The sequence below is a fragment of the Chlamydotis macqueenii genome, chromosome 20 (assembly GCF_036417535.1).
Source record: "Chlamydotis macqueenii isolate bChlMac1 chromosome 20, bChlMac1.mat, whole genome shotgun sequence".
NCBI classification, from domain to species: domain Eukaryota; kingdom Metazoa; phylum Chordata; class Aves; order Otidiformes; family Otididae; genus Chlamydotis; species Chlamydotis macqueenii.
In genome coordinates this window covers 9,574,135-9,593,220 of record NC_141575.1, presented here as the reverse complement: position 1 = coordinate 9,593,220, position 19,086 = coordinate 9,574,135, and the positions used below count along the sequence as shown (strand labels likewise).

The 19,086-nt window shown below is 42.8% G+C and overlaps 1 protein-coding gene across 4 annotated transcripts in view; it reads right to left on the bottom strand.

Annotated features, from left to right (window-relative positions):
* Positions 1–2,539: 2,539 nt before the first annotated feature.
* Positions 2,540–19,086, bottom strand: part of TNC (tenascin C) — a 70,518-nt gene continuing 53,971 nt past the window's right edge. For 3 of the 4 annotated variants that reach the window (XM_086763722.1, XM_086763719.1, XM_086763720.1), the window contains 12 exons: positions 18,010–18,282; positions 12,537–12,659; positions 11,175–11,318; positions 9,870–9,989; positions 9,286–9,429; positions 8,354–8,484; positions 7,190–7,322; positions 6,439–6,590; positions 5,411–5,507; positions 4,594–4,755; positions 3,158–3,321; positions 2,540–2,676 (listed from right to left, as the gene is read on the bottom strand). In XM_086763722.1, the coding sequence (XP_086619848.1) occupies positions 2,566–2,676; positions 3,158–3,321; positions 4,594–4,755; positions 5,411–5,507; positions 6,439–6,590; positions 7,190–7,322; positions 8,354–8,484; positions 9,286–9,429; positions 9,870–9,989; positions 11,175–11,318; positions 12,537–12,659; positions 18,010–18,282 (1,754 nt within the window). In that variant the 3' untranslated portion in view covers positions 2,540–2,565. The remainder of the gene's footprint in view (positions 2,677–3,157; positions 3,322–4,593; positions 4,756–5,410; positions 5,508–6,438; positions 6,591–7,189; positions 7,323–8,353; positions 8,485–9,285; positions 9,430–9,869; positions 9,990–11,174; positions 11,319–12,536; positions 12,660–18,009; positions 18,283–19,086) is intronic. The other variant, XM_086763721.1, reaches the window with a different exon arrangement.

The following is a 19,086-nucleotide window of genomic DNA, read 5'->3' as shown; positions in this document are numbered from 1 at the left end:
CTCAGACCCTTGCCAGTGCTCTGGAAGGTCAAAGAAGAACAAATCAAACAATATTACTAGTATAACTTCAACTGGAGGGGGGAGAAAGAAATAAATTCAAAGTATGTGAAATAATATTCATGAAGTAAATAGGAGTTCCTCTTTGACATGTGCTTTTGCTGTGACCTAGCTCCTGCAAGCCAAAATTAAACTTTTTCTTATGGGTGTCCTTGCAAAGTTCCTGCTGTGTGGCCACAGGGCAATGCTTTACCACATGCAGTTCATTTTCCTAACGGAGACCACTGCTGCAGAGACCACTGCTGCAGAAACACCAACAGCAGCTAGGAAGCTCGGCGTGCCGGACGTCACCAGTGAAGAACAGCAGCGTGTGGGCCAAGGCTGGATACCTGCAGGATGTCCAAGTGCTGCCAAACAGAGCGGGCACAGAGCGAGACGGACGGGCGATGCGTGCCATCTGCTGGTAGCCAGGCTTAAAATGGACGAGGAGAGCGAGCAGGGCTGCCAAGAGATACTGGAATAGCAACTGTATGAAGAGAAGGCCTCCCATGTTCTACTAACTCCATTAGGAACATCTCCCATTGCCCCAGCCAGGCATTGCCTGTTCCCAGCCGGTAAATTCTCTGCAGCATCCCTGTGCACTCTCTTACTCTGTGATCCTAAACTCTGCTTAGCGCTGTGCAGGGTGTTTCCTGGGAGATGCCTTAGAAATACCTGCAGAAACGGGACGTTTCTGAGATGTCGTTGCTGAGACTGACTATTAATAAAGCACAGCAACAGGCTTTGATGCTCCTATCTGCAGCATCTTCTGCATCTCCAAGCAGCAGTTCCTGCTGTCGCATGGCTCCCTCTCAGTAAAGCTGGTTCCAGCGCACACCCCAGTGTGGGGGGTCTCCACCAGGCTCTCCCCTCTGGGGTGATGCCAAAGTTTCAGTCAAAACCGTGAACCAGATGGTCCTGGGATGTAACAATTCCCAAGGGCTAACGCTTAGCTGAAGACAGAAATGCAACAATCGAAAGATTGCAATTAAAAATAGTATCAATATTAAAAGAAGAAAAAATAATTTAGGAAGATGGGACCTAAGGGTGAAGGGAAGTGATTTCTTCCCTTCTCCCTTTCCTCCTTCCTGATTCTGAAGTTGGTTTTTTTTTGTGATATATCCCATGCAGGTGCATTTTTTACCCTTTGAGTCAAATCAACAATATCTGACCTTACCCAATAGCTAGCACTTCACAGTCTTATTCACAGAGCTGATCATGTTTGCTCTGACTGGAAGCATCGTCTTTCCCAGCCACTTCCCAGCAATCGCCAAGGAGGAGGCAGAAACGTTTGCTCTGTTTGCAAAGTGCAACCTTGAAGCAGGGCAGAGAGACCGGATTAAAACAAAAGATCTTTTATTGTCTTCGACAGAAGAGTGTGATACAGAGGAACTACACACAGGTTTCTTTCCTATCAAAAAGAGAGCCCTTTATTTACACAAGTGTGCAAAGTCACCCGTGGTACCTAACAACAGCTCTGTATTTCCTTTGTATTTTTTGTTAGTCGTTCCCACCTAGATGGAGCAAGCCTTGGTCAGTAACACTTAGAAAAACAGCTAAGAAGCTTTTGGGCAGGAAAAAAAAAAAAAGAAATATGTTCTAAAAGAAACCAAATCCTTATGGGTGTTTCACTGTAACAAACCCAGCAGAATACTTACATCCGATCACTGACAAAGAAAGAGTGTTCAGTACGGGCTCAGCAGCCTGATCGTTCTCAGCCTTTCTTTTACTTCGCCCTCTAAGTAAACAGACCCTGGACATGCACAAACTCAGCATGTATGAAATCAAGGTAGAAATTTATTTAAAAGTAATTGTGCTTTTATTTATAAAAAAAAAATTTACAATCAGACACTGTCCTGCTGTGTTTCCGAAAGCATGGTTCTCTTAAACATGACAAAAACTTAGCTTATTATTATCATCATTATTATTATTACTTTGTCATTATATTAATAATATTAATCTTATGCTTAAGTTTAAAAACATACTGCTTTCCCCTTCCCATCCCTTCCTCCTCTGTGGTACTTGATATATATATAAAAAGCTTTTCAATGACCAAATAATTTCAATTATAACTAATAATAATAATAATGATAATTAATTGTACACATTTCTGTGTGTAAAACATGGCTGGTTCTAAAACAAACTACCAATGTACAAAGCTGTTCTCCCTCCCCTACCCTGGGCCACCCAAGAGATAGTCAGACTGTGGAAGAACTTTATCCCAGAGGCTTTCTGAGAAAATAAAAATTAGCAAAACAACACACAACCCTTGAGATCGTTGTCTTTGGTGTGGAGGACATTACTGATGGGCAGCCAGAGCTGCTCTGCTGAAAACGCTGGGACACTTAAGGCTTGTTGTTTCGACTACTGCAGAAGCCTCTGTTGGGCCAAGGGTCTCTGATGCTTTGGTACGATTACCAGCTCCTCACACCCCACCACCCCAGTGATGCCAGAGGATCCCCCCACACCCTCACTCTACATCCCTCCCCCCATCACCCTGCCCGTAGCCCCTTCGCCACGTATGGGGCTTTACGCTCGCTTTCGTCTTCCTTCCAGATTTCGGAAGCTGGAGGGTCTCAACTTCATCTCCGCAAACTGGATGGAATATTCGTGGCCCTTCCAGTGGAACCAGTTAACACCCTGCAAAGACAAAGAGTGAGAGGTCACGCATTCACCTCTTCTGTTGTCAGCCTTTACCGCTCTTGTTTCAGCTTCCAGGCTGTTTTCTAACTTGGGAACAGAGACACAACAAAGTAGGGGGGCTTTGGGAAGCACAGGGCTCTGGCCACCGGCACGCACAACTCCCATGCTGTCCCCCAGAGCTGTCACTCTTTGCCTGGCTGTCATGGCAGGAAGACCATTTTGTTTCACATGTTGAAAACTACAGTTGTTCCCTGCACACTTGAGATATTCCTTTGGAAAATCATACAAATATTTCACCAGCTGACATTAAATTCTTGTTTTGTGAGCAACTGCCCGTATCTTTCCCTATGATCTTCTGATCTGGAGAGCAGGCTTGGTTGGTGGTCTGATGTCTGGCTGGCTGAACCACCAGACAGATCCATAACTGCAATTCTCCTTTTTCTAATGTATTATGAAAGCCTTCAAACACCAAGCTCACCTGACTGTGGCTGTTGTCACCATATCTGCCCATCAGATTGACTCGGTGACAATTCTTGTACCAGAATGCACCCTTGTATGACAAAGCACAGTTGGTGATGGCAGAATCGTTGTCCTTGTCAAAGGTGGAGAAGGATCTTCCGTTGTGGTATGTCATGGAGTCACCTGGATGGAGGAGACAAAAAAAAGAGCAAAGTCAGTGGTTTGCCTAGTTTAGATTAATGGGAGCGACCATTCTGCAGAAAATGTTTGTATTGTGACACCTGGCTGTGTATCTGTTTTCAGAAATTGACTTGTTTTGTTACAGAAGGAAGTACACAATTTTTGTTGTTGGAGGCAAGTCAAAATATTTTTCCAGGTGGTCTGTAATCCCCAATTTATTAAGTGATTTTTTTTTTCATGCAGCTCAATTTCTGCACTCCTTGCTGAAAGCTGGATTTTGGCCCTGTACAGAAGGCAATATGGACAAACCAGGTCCAAAGGGACCTCCACAAGAAATGAGTCAACACCAAAGGAGTCTTCACACTTAGCTGTTCCGTGCAGCAAAGCCACCCGTATTTAATTAGCTGGAAACACAGTCAGATAGATGTCTGCATACTGTTGCCCTCCCACTCCCAGGATCTGGGTGCCCATTTACAATTGGGTGCAACAGGAGTAGCCTTCAGTGTACGCCTGAAGCAGAGCTCGCATTCATGCCTCAGGATCTGCGTTGCTCCATCCATTAATCTTAGACCTGAATGCTTAGAAACAGAAAGGAGTAGGATTGAATCCTACTAGCTGTAGCAGCTACTACTGCTCTGCATCAGTGTTTTTGCCTTAAATAGCTATTAATTCTACTACTGCTGCATCTCCTTTGTCTGCATCCCTGTGCGTAAAGTTCATGTGATGGTCACAGGGCAGAGTCCACACACGCATCTCTGTGGTCCATTTTATGCACCTTGCAACACGAAAACTGTCTCCTTTAAGACACCCTGTGGAGCTGGATTTCTCTCTTATTCCTCTGAAACCCAGAAGAGGACTCAATAAGGGCTGCAGGGTTTGCCCCAGCATGATTACAAAAGGTGGAGGATTTGTTCAGCAAAATGATAAATCATGGTATAGCAGGACTCTGCTGCATGTTCCGCTGACAAGAGATGAGGCTGTGCCAAGATATTATTATCTGTATCAGTGACAGTCAAGCACTGGCCAAATGAGATGTGTGGCTGTTTGATATACTTGTGTATATCCTGTCATAAGCATGCCATAAAATGTGGCACCTAAATGACTGGAGGATTTAAAACAGAAACATAAAATATATTGGTATGTTCATATTTTCCAACACCTGACACACGAGAGGTACCTGCTGCGATGATGACCTGCAACATTCACACACCGTTACCTTGAGCTAACTGGGAGGAGATTGCAAATCAGAAGGAAAATAAAAACATTTCATCTCACCTGCCGTGCCACTGTACCCATCCACTCTTAGCCGGTATCTGGTCCTCGCGTCTCCAACACCAAACCTGTCGTAGACAGCGTAAGCCGTCTCACCTTTGTCCCGCAGATCCACGCGCAGCTCGTACTGGCCCTGAGAAGTGATTTTGTGGAGGTTCTCCAGACCTGTGGAAATAAATGAACAATCCATTTGTCTCCCCATGTTTATTTGCCTACTGTAAAGGAGGTCATACTGGCGTGTATGGATACACCAGGGCATAAACACTGGTGAGGAAAGTGAACTATTTCAGCTGTAGGGTAACGTTAGCACAAAAACAAACCCATAAAACCAGGCTGATTGAGAGAGGTTTTCCCTTCAAATCACAGTAGCAGGTAGCCCTTTGGGAAAAGCAATCAAAGCTGTGCTCTGTAGTCATTATTGACTTTCATTTACAACTAAATAAAACGTAGCACAATCTTTGAAAATTTGCTTTTTACTTCTATTTTCCCCTCTTTGCTTTTGTGGTTGGAGGTGTCCTAGGAGTACAGGAAGAAGGTGGTTTGCAGTTGCTTCTCAGGTCACCTCCTGGCTTCTTACAGAGCACCAGTGAGCACTGGTTTGGTACATTTGGTGACCCAAGAAGCATGACATCTATGAATTGCAACTGGAGGGACTGGCAATTCCAATCTCCCTCAAAGCATGCTGTCCCTGGCCTCCTTCGCACAGATTACATTCCTGTTTACAAATACTCTTGCCAACTAAATGGAGGCTCCAAAGTGGCTCCTATTCTTTTGGGCTTTGTGTTTTCCTTTTCAAAAAAGGCAAATACTTGCCACTTACCTATCCAGAATTCATCCTTAGGATCTCCAAAACCAGCCACATAAGTCTTCCAGTTCTTGTAGAAGTCTTCCTTTCCATTTTGGCGCCTCAGGAACACCTGCAAGCACCACGTGCAAGAAGTGTTACCCACAGACCGCCTTTGACAGGAAGGGCACTAGCAATGGGCTTTTACAAAAGCAGAGGCTGGCATTGCTGCTCCCCTGCCATTCCCACCCAAAGCAGCAATCTCACTTTAACCACTGAATTGTACCAGCTCTGTTGAATGCTCCTTGCTTTTTTTAACTCTCTGCAGGGTTCCCAGGCTCCCCTGAGTGATGTGGGCTTTCAGTTCCTGCTCTCTGCTTTTTTTTTAACAGCCCCTTGCAGTTCTGTATTTCTCAGCCAAGACTTTCTACATCCTCTGGTCTCCTACCCATGCATTTCTCCAGCTCCTTCTTCCCTTCTGTGCCCTGGGTCCTTCTGACACATTCAGATTTCAGGACATCAGTGCAGAGAGCTGGCATTTTAATCGCTATTCATTTGTTGTCTGGGTGGGATGTGTCCCTTGTAGAATGGCCTGGGGAGCCCAGCCAGCCACCATGCCATGTAGTTGCTGAACAAATGTTTTCTCTGGCCTGTTCTTCTACTTCCTTCACTGTCTCTCTCATTCAAATAGTCAAACTCCCCTCCTCTCCCCTAATTAGCTATTTAGAAGGTACGTATCCCACCTAAGATGGGCATTTCAGCACCCCCTACAGCCAATGGAGAGAGACCAGTGCTTTTTTTAGGTGCTGAAACCACTGATGTGACCCATCCTTTGGAGACACCTCTTTCTCCTCCAACTACAGAAAGAGCTGGTCACCTTGTTCTAGGCACCTAGGTGTCCCACTCGAGATAAAATTCACCAAATTTATAGACAAGTCAGCCCTACTCTGATAATAGAGCACCATGAGGGATGCCATAGATGAGAAGGATGGGATCTGCTACTCCTGCTCTTAGCACTGACAGATGTGCATGAGGGTGGTGTGATTCCCATCCCTCTTACTCACAATCCATCCGCCCCCATCCTTGTCCATGTCGCAGAAGACTTGCAGAGGCTGAGCCTTGTCTCCATTCAGGTAAATTGTGTAGAGCCCAGAGCTGGTTTCTCCATTCAGGAGAGCCTGGGAGCAGTCTTTAGGGTAAGGATAGAGAAGACCAGCTGCACACAGAAAAAAAAAAAAAGACAAAGCAGTCCATAAAAAATCGACAATTACAAGGAACCTGTTAAATACAAATGACTTATGAAAATCTGTTGTGGGTCAATGGCACAGCCGGGTACAGAGCCTGGGAACAGGCTTGGAATTGCTATCCTACATAAAAAAGATCCCTGGACTACTTAACTGATTTGTGTGTGTGTGCGTGGTTTGCTTCATTTCAATGTAAAACATTGATTTATTTTAACAGCTTGCTATGGGTCAATACAGAGGTAAATCAAGGAATCAGTTTGGATTTTAAACAGTAATGTTCCTTTGAATATTTTACATGGGAAAGGCGGGATGTTTTATCAGAGAGAGGACTATAGAGGTGATGTGGATGGATATAAAGAAAAGAATTTTATCCTGTCAGTCTGAGGAAAGCAGATGACACTACAGCTCAGGGGGAATGGGGACTTTTGCACTGACACTGCAAGAAAATGAGTGCACACTGACAACTGGATTAAAAAATATTCTATTAGGTCCGTGTCTGCTAATTGCAGAGAGCAGCTCTGTCTTCAGACCAGGAACTTATATGGTATTTCACATGCTCTGAAGTCCTTACTTGTGGTGAAAATAGTCTGGATTGTTTTGCTTCTCAGGGATCTGTTCAGCGCCTGGAGTTTCACCGTGTACTGGGTAGATGGGCTCAGCTCTGTCAGGCTGTAGGAAGTTGTCTCGGGGTTTAGGATGACTTCCTATGGGGAGGAGAAATAATACAGGGAAATCTCAGTGAGAAAATAATAATGACTAGAACCGTTACACATTTTAGCTTGTTACATTATTTTTTGTGGTAATTATTTATGCTTTTTTTGACCATCTAAATTATTTAATACAAAATTTCTATTCCTCTAAGATTTTTATCAAGCTAACTTTCTTCAGAAGTTGGAGAAAAGTTGCCTGGAAATGAATGTTTACCATCATAATGTATAAGCTGTGTGGTTTAAAAGCAAGTCAGCATAAATCTTTACATTCCTTGAACATACACATTGTATAGATGTCTCTGTGAAATTCATAAAAAATTCAGAAGAATCACCCTTTAGGGCCACCTCAGCACACCCCCCCCCCCCCAAACAAAACCACAACATTGGACAAGGAAATATCGTCGTCCAGTCTTCGAAAGGCTGTTTTTCTGTCATTTTAAAAGACTGATTTTCAGTATGCTTAGGGAATTTGCCTTCTTAAAAATCAGAACCCCTTCCAATGTACCAGGCTGGGCATCCAAAATTGTCTATCATTTTTGCTGGGATTCACCTCATTCATGTTTATGCATCTAATGTAATCTAGTTATGTAGGAACATAATAAAATTATTGGAGAGCAAGAGGCACTTTCAACGGCAATTCATCCTGCCTGAGGCACCTGACTTGCACAGGGATGGACTCTCCTGAGTTTAGGAAGGGGAACGCCATTCTTTGGTGTGTGTGAGTTTATCCCATGGTAGAGGTTTGGAATGAGGGAAGAAGGTTGCTTGTGCTTTTGTCCATACGGTGGGGAGATGACTGTCAAAATTTAAGCTGGAATTGAGCTTCTGTTTCAGCATATGATATAGGAAAGTACTTACGCAGGTATTAAATGCATTTGTGTTCAAGCTAGTTCTGAAACAGGAACATAATATTTTACCATGTTTAACTTAAAGCATATGATTATGTTCCATTGCTGGACACTTCAGAGCATCTCTACTGCCCAGTTGTGAGGCACAGCCTTTCTGGTTTGGTTACAGTGCTATACCTTGACTTGGCCATCAACGGACTCATAGATCAGGAGATAACCAGTGACAGGAGCACGTGGAGGTGTCCAAGTTATCACAGCTGTTTCTGACTGAACCTCAGTGGCACTTAAATCTCTTGGAGCATCCAGTCCTGAAGGAGACAACAGATGAATTACAATCACATCTATATGGAGTTTAGTACACAGGATATCTTATGGGCAGTATATTAAAACAGGTCAGGAAAGCAAACATTTTCTTCCCAGAAACTGGAAATAAAAAAATATTTCAACCTAAATTTTGTGCTTAAAAAGTAATTTTCCCATTGGAAACTTTAAAGTAAGGGTATTTACTTTATCTAAGTTAAAATATTTGCTTGTCTCTGGCACTTTAGTGTATAAGCAGTTGCACTAAAATGTCTTTTGAAAAAAAAATTATGCCTTTCATTATTTCACACAAGAAGACAGATTGGTATTTACATATTCCCAGGAAGGAAAAGTTTGGTTCCAGTGATGCCTCTTTTGAATAGGAAAACTTTTCATACTTGGTCTGGCTACAGTTTCCCTTCTCCACTGTTGTTATAACACTGAATTTGCATGGCCCAGCTCTTGGCTCTCTAGTTAATGCCAGTCAGGAAAATGAAAAACATCCATGATTTCATTGATGCTCATGGAAAGCTGTAAGTATGAAACCAACTGGATACCTTCAGCATTGGTACCCCGTCATCAGCCCCCCTCTCTTTGCGTGAGAATCTGTAGAACTGGTGACTGAAAACCTTCTGGATCAGTCACTCTAGCCTTCAACCAGAAAAAAGTGGGTGCAAATATTATCAACATCCAGGTTTCTAGTTAAAAAGGCACAATGTCGTGGCTGACTTTATGGTATCAGAGAAATGTAAGCCAGCTGGGACTAGAAGAGATGGCAGCTCTCCCCATAGTGAGGTGGGACGCAGCACCTGTAGTAAACTGGGTGGAGAGGGTCTCACTCTTCTGCGTGTCCTTCAGCGCATGAACGCTCAGCGTATACTCAGTTGCAGGTCGAAGGCCCTTCAGGTCATATTCCACAGTGTTCCCTGAGACCATCTGAGTGACTTCTGGTTCTAAGAAGAAAACAGAGAAGGTAACAGGTCTTGGCATTATTCAGACATTTCATGATATATTCAACCCCATGCTCCACTTAGGGATTTATTATTTTTTTTTTACAAGAGCAAAATAGTAAAAGTCCAGAGCCCATCTCTATGCTTACACCTATGCTGAATCTGAATTAACACCAGTCCTCTATCTAAAAGTATTAGCACTCTCTAGTGTTCATATGAATTATAACACTGTTTTGTCTTAAGAATATCAGTTATCTGTGTTCATATCTGAATTGGGAATGCTTAACTAAAATTATAATTTTAAAAATGCTTTTGGTGAGGCATCTTCTTCAAATAACAGCCCCCTGCCATCCTCCCAGAGTCACACTGCTGCACCCATGGCTGAGCACCTCTTGAGAGCTGCAATGCTGTCAGCTCCCTGACCCATCACCAACTCTTCTTACCATCCTCAGAAGCATAGGAGACAACATAATTGTCCACAGCAGCAATTGCTGGCTGCCAGGTTGCCAGAGCCTCAGAGTCTGTGATGTTCACCACGACTAGGCCTGACGGGCTGTCCAGAGCTGAAAGAGAGAATAACAGACTGAAGGAATTTGACAGACATTCTCAGCTCTGTGAAATGCTCTGTTGTAAATATACGGTATAAAATGTGCAAGCACTGCTGCTCAATGCAGCTTTTATGATTCCCATTGGAATAGTGGAGCTCTGCAGAAAAGACGTCAGTGCCTATAAAGAGACATCAAATGCCTCCAGTGGAAAGGGAGGTCAATGTGTGAAAAGATTCAGCACTCGAGCAGACATAACCAGCTATGTTCTCAGATCAGTCTTGATATCATCAATCTTAACGGCTCTGTCAGAGCTGACATATTTCTCTCAACACCCTCAAATCTGGACTGCTTTTTGGAACAAACTCAGGAGACAGAGATGGGAAAAATAACTAATGTGACGGCAACTGATAGCCACTGTGACCTTCCACCAGCTTGCCCCACATTTTTAAAAACAAACCAATCCAACAGCCAGCCAACCATCCCAAATCCTCACACGTCCTGCCTTGCTTCCTCATGGGACTTTATTTTGCACATAGTTTTATGCTCTCCCTAAATTGGGATGGATATCTGCCTCCAGTACATCTGGAATAGGCTATAAATTTCACGTTGTTCTCCAGTACTCATCATCTTGTTCCTTGCTTCAGTTCTCTGAACACTTGTTAGCCCCACAAAAAACAATGAATGAATGCGACTGCAGGGCAGGGTCAGCAGGAGTAGAGCAGGCCCTCGTTTCCTGCAGGGATATTTAAAGCTGTATTGAAGAAAACCAGGGGAGAAAATGTTTTTATGCTTGGAACATGGCTGGGAACCTAGGAGATGTGGAGTTTTTGTCCACAACAGAAAGTGGTCTGAACTGCTCAGCTGAGCTAGGCTTTTGTCCCTCATCCGTAAAATGGTATTAATTAAACTTCTAGGGTTTTGGGTTTTTTTCTGAGGTATTAGGACTGTAAATACATGAATTGTCTCTGTCTCACTGGAAGTTGGTTCAGCACTTAGCAAATGGGAGCCTGATCAAACTTACGAGTTCTGTATTCATCTGAAATACAAAGACACAAAGAAAGAGTAGGCAATAAACTTCCTACTGTGTGTGTGGACAGCAAAAATGGGATCTCAGTGGGTCTCCAGCTCCAGTTCCTGAGTCTCTCCTACAGCACAGACAATGCATTTGAAAACCTGCTATTTCCTCTTAATATATATTACCTGTTTTCAGAGTGCCAGAGATGGGTTCACTTTCTTCAAAGCCTTTCACGGAGATGATACTAACATTGTAGTCTACACCTGGGACTAACTTCACCAACTTGGTCCTTGTCTTGCTTCCATCAACGGTAACAACATTTGGAGTACCTAGGATGAAGCCAAATGCCAACGGATTAGTGACACAATATTCCAGTAAAAGCTTGAAGGATGTGTTTCAAGTTAAAGGCATTGTGACTGACATGGACATACTTGTACAGGACGAGGTGAATTTTCCCCAGTTAGTTTCAATGACCACTGTCAAAGGGCAGCCTCAGGAAAAAACATTGCTGCCAGGACACCTGTATCTGAGAGATTGGCTTGTACTCATTTCTAGTGGTATGCTAAGAGTAAGAAAAAAAAAAATATTTCTGTTCAGAAAACTGTAATTTTACAAATGAGATGTAAGGTGAAAACAGAGAACCCTCTACATGGAAGTTCATACACGTGCAAGGACAGGACTTGCAGTTTAGATCCGCTTTGTTTCTGGTAAGGGCTGGAAGTTTCTCCTTCACCCATCCCATGTTGAATAAAGATACACTATGTATTATTTTAAGAGGGGGAGGACTCAGGGCACACATTTGTTTCAAATTCTGGGTTTATTCCAGGAAAGCACTTAGGCAAGTGCCTAACCTTATGATTGTGGCTTGCTCCTTTTCCTCTGGGGGATCACTATGTATTTGAAGTTGCATGTGTGCTTACGTACTATAATGCCTGTGTCTTTACGTGTCCCAGTCGATAGCCTGTCTTTTACGGTCCTGATGTCTGCAGTGTTTACTCTTTAGCTGTTTCCTTTCAGAGATGTCCCTAAGTTACACTAAAAATCTCTTTAAGTATAGGAAGTTTTTTAAGCTGAACACTAAAATAGAGATATAATGGATGGAATGAAAGAACATCGGGGAATACTAAGAAAAACCATTGCCTTGGAAGACTATTATAACCATGGATTATGGCTATTATTTCCAAGGGCCATCCTTTAAAATATGCTTAGCTCATGCAGTCCCTACAAAATAATGAGACAGTTTGGAAAGAAATCCTTACTTAGGAGGCAGGAACAGAGATTTTTGTGAACATGGCCCTAATGGGGTACAAGCATTCCAGCATCTAGCTCTGAGCTCCTTTACAAGTCTTGTCCACGGGATGTGGGACAATGTTCCGACAGAGGTTGACTACTGGAACCGTATGCACACCCACAGCAGTTTGAAGAAAAAAGAGATGATCTGTGTAAGATCACCTTGGAGATGCATGAGAGATGGGTATCAGCACAACAAACCCTTTCTCCTCTCCCTTTTACCATCTTCCTCCCTGTCGCTCCTCGCAGTTACTCACCTCCCGTGACAGGGACATAGGAGATCCGGAAGCTCTCCACGCGGGTGCGAGGGGGTGTCCAGCTGACTGTAGCGGAGTTTTCGGTGATATCAGAGAAAGAAATTCCCTTGGGAGATCCAATAACTGTCGGTGGAGAACAGAGAACAAACACACCACATGGAAAGAAAAGGTAAATAATTTGTTTATCAGTCCTTTGTGCCGGAACACTGACTTGTCTTATCCTTCTCTCCCAAGAGATGATGCTGTCAATGTTCTGTCCTAAACACTAATGCAGGGAGCACCAAACAGTGAATGGTTTTATTACATAGTGACAGCAATGATCTGTTCTGTCTAAATTTTCCTTTTTCAGTAACGTTACAGCAGTGCATAGCTTAAAAATCCCCAAACATATATCTACATGTACATAGAAATAACAGAGATTTCAGTGTTATAGAGAAGTATGGAGGAATCTTTAAAGGCAGGAGTCTATTACCCAGGAGTCATTGTATTTACAACTTCTTCCACTTGGATGATTTTCAGACTTTGAGTCTCAGAGCCCTACGTGTGACACACAGCAACGACAGCCCTTAGCAGTGGAGAGATCTCTCTTCCTGAGTACACAGTTTCTACGATAGGATGCTAAAGTTGCATGAGTCCATCAGGAGTCCATCCTCTTAAGCACTGACTGCCTGTAACTTCTGTTGGCTTCAAACTAGAAGCAACAAGATTTTCTTCTTAGAAGACAACTATTCTTCTCTATCTGAGACTATGAGTTTTCTTAGGTACATTCAAGCACATCCATCCAGAGGACATCCAAGTACAACCATCATGAGAAAAGCACTTCTGGTTCCACTGTAGCTCTTTGTCATACACCCAGGCTTTCCCTGCATAAACCTGAGCACTACATTTATCAGTAAGCTGGGCAAACAAAGCCCAAGTTTTGCCAAAATGACCCAGTCTTAAGATGCAAAGCAACAAATATCTGAAACATTCCAGTTTAAGGCTTAATTAAGCTACTGCAAAACAAGCACGGAAAGGCCTTCTGGAAGGACATAGTAAAGAGACCTGCCACTTCAACGTTTACATTGAGCGTCTCACTTTCAATCTGCTTTTTTGACTGTAACCAAAACAACCCTGACACGTGTTAATAAAATAAACAGCACACACAGAGTAGGCCATTAGCACAAAGAGGAGAGATACCAAACATCAGCCACATTAAGAGCCGTGGAGACTGGCTGAGGGCAGGGGAAGGGGGGCAAGAGGAGGAAAAAAGTGACTGTGCTTGAAATAGCGTGGAAAGAACGTGTCTGCGGGAAAGAAGTCAGAGGGCTATTTGTTCCCTGTGTCTCCAAAGCTCTAGCAGCAGTGCACTAAATCAACTGGAGGCAAGGAAAGAAAAACAACTGAGCTCTCAAGAGAAATGTAAATTATTTCTCTGGAGCTCAGTAGGCATGTGGCATTTGTGGGGTTTGCCAAAGAAAGAAAAAAAAGAATTAAAGATAACAAAGAAAGCAAGGTGGGGTTAGTAAAGCTGCATGGCACACAAAGTTGCTACCGATTTAGGTACAGTCAGAAGGAAACAGAAGAGCATAAAGAGAAAATGGGAAAGAGAGAATTCAAAATCATATTGATTCTGCTACACGTTGTAGGTGCCCTTAGTGACTGGTGAAAATTGCTAGCGACGACTCTGGAGACCAAAGATATGGACCAGCATTGCATTTTCATACATGTGCAGAATTCCAGCCTTTCCCAGAAAATCAAGTACCCAATCCATTCCACTTGGACTCTGCTGCGCACATGGGCTTCATGCTTCTTTTCCGTACCACGCGAACCGCATAACAAACAGTAGTAAGAAGAGCCTTGACTATGTGAGAGTTCCACATCCCCACCTACAACTACTTCCCTGGCAGCAAACTTGGCAAGGAAAGTATAACGGACCATCAGAGCAAGCATCAGTCCTGGAATGAGTCTCAGAGATGTAAGAGAGTGGTACCTTTGAGCACAGGGAAATTAAAAAGGAGTAAATGAAACAATCTTCTCAAGCTATCTGAAAGCAAAAATTAAGCAGGCATAAAAAATGGCCAGCATGCTTCTGTCTTGTCACTCATAAAAAACCTCAGTTCATCTTTGGGCAGATACAGGTAATTAGCATTGTCCTGCAGCATCATTCCCCATCAGCTGTATGAGAGACAGAGAACTTTCCTGTGAGGTTGCTAACACACCCATGATACCTGGGTAGCTGCTATTCTGTGGAGATTTTTTTACTAAAAAGTGTTCTTTCTTTACTAACAGACTGTAAGAGTATGTTCACCGGCTTTCTTCTCCTAAGCAACAGGAAGCATGAGGTTGCATTTGTCACACATAAAGAGCACGTGAAGTGTTTTCTGATTCAGATGAAAAATGCTGTCACAGTGTGGCAAAACACCATGAGACGAAGAGGAAAGTAGCATCATGAGACCCACGCTTCCTGCCAAGGATATTGAATGGCACAGAGCTGTGTTGTGGTCCCTCAGTGAGAGCTGAATTGCACCTTAACAGACATTATACAGATGAATTTCCAAAAGACACTGACTGTCCCTCTGAGAGCAGCAGCAGCAAGCTCCCACGTGCCAACTTGATTAGACGCTGCAGGTCTGTGTGATGCTGCCCTGCGCTACAGTGATTTTATAATGAATGTTTTCTATCACAGCAGAACTGATGAGGATAGAATGACAGACAAAAGCAGAGGGCAGGGAGAGTGGGTACCATCATCAGCCCAAAGAGGATAACCGTTTAACAATATCAGCAGCAGCAGCTTTGGGGGAAAACGATTGCTGTTCAATTGTACACACAAGTAAATAATGGAGGAAGAACTACTTGTGAGGGATGTGGGGACATATGACTTGACTGTCAACTCCCATGCCCAGCGGTTTCACGCTACATTCCTGGTGTGATGAGAGCAAGGGAGGTCATCTCAGCTTCAGGCACGGTACCAGCTGCAGGACCAACACAAGCTACATGGAGAAAATGGCAAACACCAATCCTGCCCTGTTCATCCTTTCCACATCCAAAGCACATGGCTGTCACCACATGAACTGCCTTGTTGACTTCTTAAAAGAGAAAGAAAGGAAACCACAGAGGAGGACAAGGCAGCAAAAGGTGAACACTGCAAGGTCTTTCCTCCCCCTTTTTCCTCCTGACAGGCAGGTGGTTTGCTGTACAGAGATAAGAGGTCAGACCCTCAGAGAGGATTGCTTGGCAGTGCTCAAACCAGACTCCCTGGCATGCACCGATTGCATCAGCTGGGGACCTGATCCCTAAAGACCACATCTATGCATACAAGGGTACATGGCCGGGTAGGGAAGAAGGGGGAAGCAGTGAGTGATACATACAGAGAAGGAATTTCAACCTAGATTATTTTCCTGACTTCATCTCCATGGCAGTGTTTGGTAGAGGTTTGCTGGTCTGTTTGCTAGCTTTGTTCCAACTGTTATGTTGCAAACTCCTCTACTAAAGATGAAGGCTTTCTAGCTAATTTGTTCCTTGCTCACAGGCCAGAATAAAGTAAGGTTGAATATAAGCCTATCTGGGCTATACTCTTCAGGGACAGAAATATTTATTTGCAATCAAACTGCACATGCTATAAATACACGTTTGTCTAATAATCAACTCTGAAAAAAGAAATTAGTTAGATGCCTTGGTGGCCCAGCTACCCAGTGTGGTGCAACCCGCAGTATGAATTATTTAGCTGGATTTTTGTGGCTCCAGCTTTATCATCAATTCACCATGGGCTATTTACATCTGACAAACATCTTTTGGGCTATTGGCTTCAGTAGGTGACATGTGCTAAATCTTCCTGAAAGAACTGAATAAGAATGTAGTCATGAGGAAAATGATAACTCTTAGTGGTTTACCATAAATATCCTGGAAGTCAGTGAGAATGGAGACATGCTGCTAACAACTGCAGTTGACTTTAAACATCCCTCTCCATTATTAGTCAACCCGCATGACCCTGGAGAAAGGTGGCTTGTGATGGATGCATGTTCTGTTTCATGTAAGTGTCTGGGTGAGTGTACACATGCCCTTGCTGTTTATTCAAGGGATGTGATGGCAATCAGTGGAGCTGGGCAGAAATGTGTCTTTCCATGCTAACAACTGCCACCACAGACATTAAGGTGAATCATGAGGCCATGCAACTTCAGGAAAAGCTGTTCAATACTGAGTTATTGTCTTGTCTGGAGCACACCGCTACAGCTGGGCAAATGCTTCTTTTATGCTTCTTCACACACTGAACTTACCTGTCCCCTTCTCGTTTCCTTCCTCCTGGAATTAGATTGATTTGAAATGACTATGTTTTCATATCAACAAGCTCAAAAATTTTTAAAGAGTGCATATGGTTCACAGGACATTGCTTAATTTGCTAAATATGTTTCAAAATGAAACCATGATTTTGGTGGAAAAAAATTGAAAATTTTTCATTCAAAAGTGCCAAAATGAATTGCTTCAAATTATGAAGCTTTTTTTTTTTGTTTAAATTAATCTAAGGAATTCAACCTAACCCTTAAGAACTTTTTACTTGATTAGTATATCAATATTTTAATAGAAAAATAATAGAAGAAAAAATATTCCAGTTACAAATAGCAAAAATTTCCATCTCGCTGGCACAGAGAAAAAGAAGCTCTGTTCTGGTGAAGATTTTCAGAAACGTGTAGGTTTAGTCTAGCTTCAGACAGAAGACATTTGCAGTTATGTTTACAATGTTTCTCCATTAATGTGAGACTATGAAAGGCAAGACCTTCAGCTTCGTGGAACTGGCATGCTGCAATTGAGGATTAACGCCTTGGTATTTTTATACCAAAATGGCATGAATTGGTAGCTATATCTACATCTTTTCTTCTGGATTATTTAACCTGGGTAAGTCATGAAGCTAATTTACATCAGGATTTTTGACACAGAAGAATGAGAATATACAGCAACTTCTGCTGAGGGAGTTCCAAGCTTTGCTTCTGCAAGAAACTCAAGTTTATCTTGAATTATGTTGCTCCTGGTAAGATCCATCTAATTTAATGGTGCTTAGTCCTTTGCTGATCAAGGCATAAATAAAGTCCTCAATAGCTCTGGTGAATTCATGTTGCCATACCTCTTTTCTAGGGAGGTTGTGCAGTGGTGATATGTAATTAATTACAGGAAATCACTGAAAAAGGCTGATACAGAGACAATATTTCTTGGCCCTCAAAGCCAGTACTTAAATTGCTAGACTCTGCTGCCTAATTCCAGATCAAGAAAGTAATTAAATAAAACCGTATTAAATAGATAGTGATGAAGCTAAGGAATCTGAAGTGGTTGATTATAAGTAACGACACCGCATTGAACCAGTCACTTGGATAAGAAACATGCAGGATCCAGTCTGAAAGTCCAGAGACCTCAGTAACAGCTCAGGCTGGCTGTGAAAAGGAGAGATGCTGAAAGAAACAGGCATGAACATGTTACACTTTTCCTAATGCAAAGACAATACCTGTGGTTGCTACTGCATTTACGGGTTGGGAACGTCGTCCGCTGCTAAATCCATAGAGCTCAATTTCATACTCAGTACCCTCTTTCAGCCCTGTTATATCCTGGGTACGCTCATGGCCTGGTACTATTAGTTCCAGCGGGTCAGATTTCCTTTTGGTATCCCTGATTTTTAGAACAAAACTGTCGAAAACCCCATCATCCGCAGTCCAGGACAGACGGAAGCCATCTGGAGTAGCATCTGAAACCAGAAGGTTGTCGACCTCGGGTTCTGCTTCTAAAAAAGGAGAAGATAGCAGTAGGGAAAAAAAAATGATTTTTTAATCAGTTCATTAGAGACCTGCCTGGATATAGCACACTGCAAGAATCCAACCACAGTTCAAAGAAAGGGAAACAATCTGTAAGCTATTGGGAAAAAAAAAAAAAAAAAAAAAAGACGACTGTTAGCATTATCTGTATACTGGGGAAGATATATATGAGTGTGTGCAGGCCAATTCAAACTTTCACTCTTTGACAGCTAATCCACTGCATGGACATACACCGTTTGCCTCCGACATGCAAAGTTACACATGCTAACAGTAAGCTTCATGTGCATTTCTCCCTTTCCACCTATGTGAAACTTTTATGTATGACACAAACAAGCTTGTTACGGAACTGCAGGCATGCCTGTAATATCGTCAAGTCTCTCTCGGTTAGGAGGACAACACAGAAGCCACTTGAAAGAGTCTTTTTCTTCATGCAAACCCCTTATTTCATGCACTTCTGGCATCTATGATGCTTCTGATCAGATTAATCCTTTATTTCAGTAGCAAACAAATGCTGAAGCAGCAAAGGGAAATCATGAAAAGTCATATCCCTTAAACAGCACACTTAAATCCAAATGCAAGACCCACTGTCTTTAGTGGAAGAACACGTTCAGGAGGATCCCAAGACCTGTAAGTTATTAATTACCTGCAAAATATCTTTAGCTCAGTATGGTCAGGCATCACTAGCCACAGAAATGCTACTGGAGTTACTATCTTACAGCATCTCCAATGCACTTCTTCAGAAAAACATTCCCATTTATTTTCTAACGAAACTC